We start from the raw sequence: 5796 nt of genomic DNA, 5'->3' as shown, positions 1-5796 counted from the left end.
AAATGATGGAAATATTCTGAGCTATTATTACATTGCAGCAAAATGTACCGCGTGACAGTATTAATTTTGAGCCCTGTCCCTCATCAAACCTCAACGGCTTCAGCCATGATGCTCTGACATGCTGCTCTGACGTAACAAAGGGGTTGGGTGGGTGGGTGTGTGAGAGGGGGGGGGGGGTTAGACGGCAGTGTTCTGCCAAGGTTTCCAACAAGTTGGGACACAGGCCCCTTGGTTCCAAAAAGTGGTGTCATTTGACAGGGAGTAGGGTCAATTATTATTGTCTATGAAATATTCATATAAATTATCTCAGACCACTATAGAGATACTGTGGTCTGAGATATTCCATTACGTATAGACCATTACCTAACTACATAAAAAAATTCCATTCATAATAACAGTTCCCATTTTTTGAAAATTGTGTACTACACATTACTCCTTAGAAAAAGAAGGCAATTAAGATTTATAATTATATATATATATATATATATATATATATATATATATATATATATATATATATATATATATATATATATATAATTATATATATATATATATATATATATATATATATATATATGAATGATATATTGTTTAGAAAGATTGGACAGCCAGGTAGTCACAATTTTTAATCTGAATATCAATGAATAGCAGTGCTAAAATTTATAATTTTTTCAGACAAGGACAATGAACAATTTCAAAATAAGTCACAGTGAACATATGATTGAATAAAAACTTTGAGAAATCCTAAACTTGTAACCACTTGTTTCATTTTTAAAATTGTTAGTACACTGCTGTGTTTATCATTCCCTCTTCAAATTCATGACATTCCTGAAGAAAAAAAAATCCCTGACTTTAAAAAGTACCAAATGTGAACGAAAAACTTACAAATAATAGTCAAACAAACTTTAAAATAATTTATTTTTTATTAATTAACCCTTACTGGCTGTGTATCATGATTTGGTCCTGCTATATCAAATGACAGCATAGTTACGTACCGTAAACTTGCAATGATACGGAAAGCTGACATTAGGTGTCCTTGAAACTCAGAACTTGAATCTTTAACTAAAACTATCAACAAAGTCAAAGTTGGGATGCTCTGTAAATATTACATTAATGTTTTTCTGATTTGCACAACAAGTTCGTTCTTCATGTCTGACCGGGCGCACATGCATCGGCCGTCTATAGTGGCCATGCCAGTGATTACGCATTGATTCAGTGCCCAACATTCACATGTGTCACTAGCACTGTCAACATCATGCAACACGATCCCCTAACACAGCTTTTTCGGAATCAAAATACACATGTACTCATTTAATTTAACCCATCAACAAATGAAAATCACAACCTGTCCCATAAATTTGGTTCACGAAGGCTTCTGAGCTGTGGCATGGCAGATAGATGTTCCGGTAGCAAGTTCAGTGTTTCGCTCACGTCAGTGATTAGGTCAGAGGTCACGACAGTGACAGTAGACAAAATCAAAACATGTGACGAGAGACGTCCATTTCGACGTCTCATCTAATCCCTCTAAGTCTAATGTTTTAATTTGTAGATTAAGTTTATCAAAGTTGATCTTTTTGTGGCATTTTTTATGATAACAATAGAACTGCGCGTTGTCACTGTATCTTATATGATGTCAACAAAACTTTCCCTTACGCAGTCAGTATACTTCTTGTGGGATTCACGTCGAGTCAGCGCCTGGCCTGGTCCGGCCGTGGACTTAGATAATTTTGATGTCTGCCGTAAAATGAATGCGCCAAAGCGATGAAAGGTGGGAAAATTATTGCTTCATTTGTAATTTTAGGGGGCCAATGTCGCAAGGTCGTGGCCTCGGCAGAACTGGCCTAAGACGCCATGGGGAACCTTACTATTTTGCTGTGCTCAGGGGTCGGTCGGAAATAAAAACACTTTTTTTTTTCTGATGTCGGAGCTGCAAATTAGGGTCGGTCGGGAGATGAGAAACAGAAAAATAAAAAGGGCCGCCCTAATTGAGTATACATATACAAGATTTCAAGGAAGTTTGTATTATGCCATCAACGGTGATTCGTAAAACCATCAAATGCATGTACATCAACAAAAACATACCCCCAGTAATACTAGCACAGTTTAGTCCAGGTTTTCTACAAGTATTTTCTTGAGGAAACAGTATTAACTAAGCTTGGTCTATCTGATTGGCGACACAAAAATCAACAAGGCTACACTCGTCCTTCCTTCATTTACACTTTCCAAGAAATAAATGACAACAACACCAAATCAATAACTTTTTATATATTTTTATTATGGTATCATCTCCCTTTGATCAATGTCTCACAGCAGACACATATGCATCAGCAATGGTGACTTCAACTTTCTGGTTGTAGACACTTTATGCATCAGCAATGGTGACTTCGACCTCTACACCTGGTTCAATACTGATAGATGTAATCTGTTTGACGATTTCTGATGGACTGTGGAGATCAATCACTCTCTTGTGAATACGCATCTGGTAACGATCCCAGGTCTTTGACCCTTCACCACATGGTGTCTTACGAGTGGTAATACGCAGGAGCTTGGTTGGCAAACGTACTGGTCCCTTCACACGGAGCTGTTTGTCTTTAGCTCCACGGATTAAATCAGCACACACTGTGCATAAGAAGGAAAAGAAATACTGAAGTTTAGATTAAAAATTATCAATAGCATGGCATTTATGACAAGTATAGTTTAGTTCTATATGACCAATAGTCCTATATTCCAATTATATCCTCTACTGGAAATATGTGTGACATTAAAACACTTTATTTCCGTAAGTCTTCCATCATAGTATAATCAGTGTTAGCCTGAGTGGGCTGTCAGCTGTAAATTATGGTAGTCCCATGACAAGAATAGGGAACTTGCAAACCTGCCATGTTGGATGTTGCATCATGGGAAATGTGATAAGAAATACTAATTAATTAGTATTGTAAACAATATTGTTAAATTGTTTATAGCCACCAATAATCAGTTTGTATTTACCCGGACCAGTGTGGGAGGTTTATTTCATTGGTAGCTCCATATAAGTTATTACGATAACCACATAATCCCATAGCATGCTCAGTCTGAATTGCAAGTTCCCCATTGGTAGTCTGGACATGGGACTAAGGTTAATTTCAAGCCCTGTATCATATGTGCAAGAAGTCAGGCAAGTTTCACATTGGCCTCGGTATGTAACAATACCATCTACATTACACTAACCTTTTTCCAAGCTCTTGACATTACGACTTGTAAGTGTGATATGGAACAATACCATCTACATTACACTAACCTTTTTCCAAGCTCTTGACATTATGGCTTGTAAGTGTGATATGTAACAATACCATCTACATTACACTAACCTTTTTCCAAGCTCTTGACATTACGACTTGTAAGTGTGATATGTAACAATACCATCTACATTACACTAACCTTTTTCCAGGCTCTTGACATTACGACTTGTAAGTGTGATACGGATACGATGGATTGGCGCTTCATCAGCTGGAGCCTTACCACTTTCCTTGTAATGAGACTGGGGGGAAAAGAAAAAAATAATTTCAGTTCAAGTTCACATGTGACTCTCCTAATAGATTGTTACCATACTATACATGTATTTCCCTGTATCATTTCATTGACATGGACATCTATTTTATATTGTATACCACATGAAAGTAAATGTGTCAGTTTGTGGACGTATAAAATGCTATTTTCCCCAACATACTAAAACAACTCCAAAGAACAAACTTGCATGCTTTATCACAAACAACTCAATAATCACTCTCTGACTGGACTTGCAGTGAGCATTTAGGTTATATGTGGTATTACAGGAGACTGGCACTTACAACTCACAAGTATGTGTTCACAACTAGAATGGAAAAGATTAGAATTGTTCTATGCAATGTTGCTGGGAGGATACACTCACTGTCGCAGTTTTTGGACAGGTATCAACTCATCCCACGACCCTCGCTGTTTTCTTCAGAACTGTCATATTGTTATGCTCAATAAATTGTATGAAAGATCAGGTGATATTAAAGCTTTGATTCAACACTAATTTTATGGTATCGGTTTTCAGAGCACTAATCTCAGCATTCACAAAGTTATCGTATGTAACAATACTGCTGTGGTAGCCAGCATTTTTGCTACAGCAAAGTATGCGGAAATGTTACAAAAATCACTTGAATATCATTTTACTCTTATTTAAATCTACACATATCTCATTAATAGTTTTCTCCCAGTGCTCAGTTCAAACTTGATGACATTCTTAGTAGGACAGTCTTCATAATAATTCCTTTGCAATAACAATCAACTTTTGTGTAAGTGGTTAAAATATCACAATACCATTGTTTATGTCCAATATTTAAAAGAGCGGCGGAATTCATACTTTATCCTACAAATATGTAAATTGGTGTGGAAGTTTGTGTCCGATTACTAAGTCATCGATGTTAAGGGGTTATAAATTTTCAGTGTGGAAGTTCATGTCCAATTACTAAGTCATCGATGTTAAGGGGTTATAAATTTTCAGTGTGGAAGTTCATGTCCAATTACTAAGTCATCGATGTTAAGGGGTTACAAATTTTCAGCGTGGAAGTTTGTGTCCGATTATTAAGTCATCGATGTTAAGGGGTTACAAATTTTCAGTGTGGAAGTTTGTGTCCGATTATTAAGTCATCTATGTTAAGGGGTTACAAATTTTCAGCGTGGAAGTTCATGTCCAATTACTAAGTCATCGATGTTAAGGGGTTACAAATTTTCAGTGTGGAAGTTTGTGTCCGATTATTAAGTCATCTATGTTAAGGGGTTACAAATTTTCAGCGTGGAAGTTCATGTCCAATTATTAAGTCATCGATGTTAAGGGGTTACAAATTTTCAGTGTGGAAGTTTGTGTCCGATTATTAAGTCATCGATGTTAAGGCGTTATAAATTCGGGTAATAAGTCATCTACAAAGTTGTTTCTGACTTTAAACCCCGTTGAAAAAGACCCCAAGGAAAATGTCAACGCAGGAATGAGTGGTACTATTTTTGCAGTGTTTATCTAATCGTCGAATAACTTGACCTTGTCCGAAAACTGCGACAGTGTAAGTAAAATAGATTGTTACAATGTGTTTGCATTTCATTATATTCATAATCAGCCATCGTCAAATGGTAATTTGACACAATTCCAAGTCGATCATGGTTTCTTTCCCAAAAATTATATCAGTCAATAGTCCATTATAATTTCTACGGCCTCAACATCTCTGATCAAAGATACATGGGGTTCAATATCAAATGTTACCATGCTCCGCCATAGATGGCGTTTTCTATAGTGATTATTATACGCGGGGCATGATATGGAGTACGAGTACCGTACGGCTTCATTTACTTTGGAAATTTCTCTATATTGTCTCCATTAACAGGGTATAAATCATTTGTACAGAGAAATGAGATATTCTTACCATGTTCTTTTGATCTGGCCGACGTATTCGATTGCAAAATTGGCAATGAACAGCGGTGAGCCAGGAGCTTAGAGTTACGATCAGCTACGTTGAAAATCACGCTGCAGAAAAAGGACGACACATGCTTTCCCATCATGCATTACGGTATAAAAGTAGTTTAACGTTTTTAGGTTGTATTTTCAGTAATTTAATAAAGAATTTGGGTCTTAACTTATTGGAACTCATCGTATTTTTCAAATATAAATTATGTACAGGTAATGACATAATTTAAATTGTTTAAAGTGTTATCAGAAAATCCAAACGATAGATATATTCGAAAGTGTGTTCTACACTTTCGAGACTTTACTCAGTGTTGGATTTACACTTCCACGTTGGA

General features: G+C 36.3%; 1 protein-coding gene across 1 annotated transcript; it reads right to left on the bottom strand.

The window, feature by feature from the left end:
- Positions 1–2257: 2257 nt before the first annotated feature.
- Positions 2258–5555, bottom strand: LOC144445640 (small ribosomal subunit protein uS10). The gene is made up of 3 exons (XM_078135265.1): positions 5421–5555; positions 3421–3520; positions 2258–2622 (listed from the first exon to the last, which is right to left on the bottom strand). Exons 1-3 carry the CDS (start codon positions 5421–5423, stop codon positions 2366–2368), a joined length of 360 nt encoding a protein of 119 aa, XP_077991391.1. The 5' UTR covers positions 5424–5555; the 3' UTR covers positions 2258–2365.
- Between the last annotated feature and the right edge of the window lie 241 nt (positions 5556–5796).

This window comes from Glandiceps talaboti, chromosome 14 (assembly GCF_964340395.1).
Source record: "Glandiceps talaboti chromosome 14, keGlaTala1.1, whole genome shotgun sequence".
In the NCBI taxonomy this organism is placed as follows: Eukaryota; Metazoa; Hemichordata; class Enteropneusta; family Spengelidae; genus Glandiceps; species Glandiceps talaboti.
Note: the sequence above shows the minus strand (reverse complement) of the source record. Positions and strands in the feature narration are given on the sequence as shown.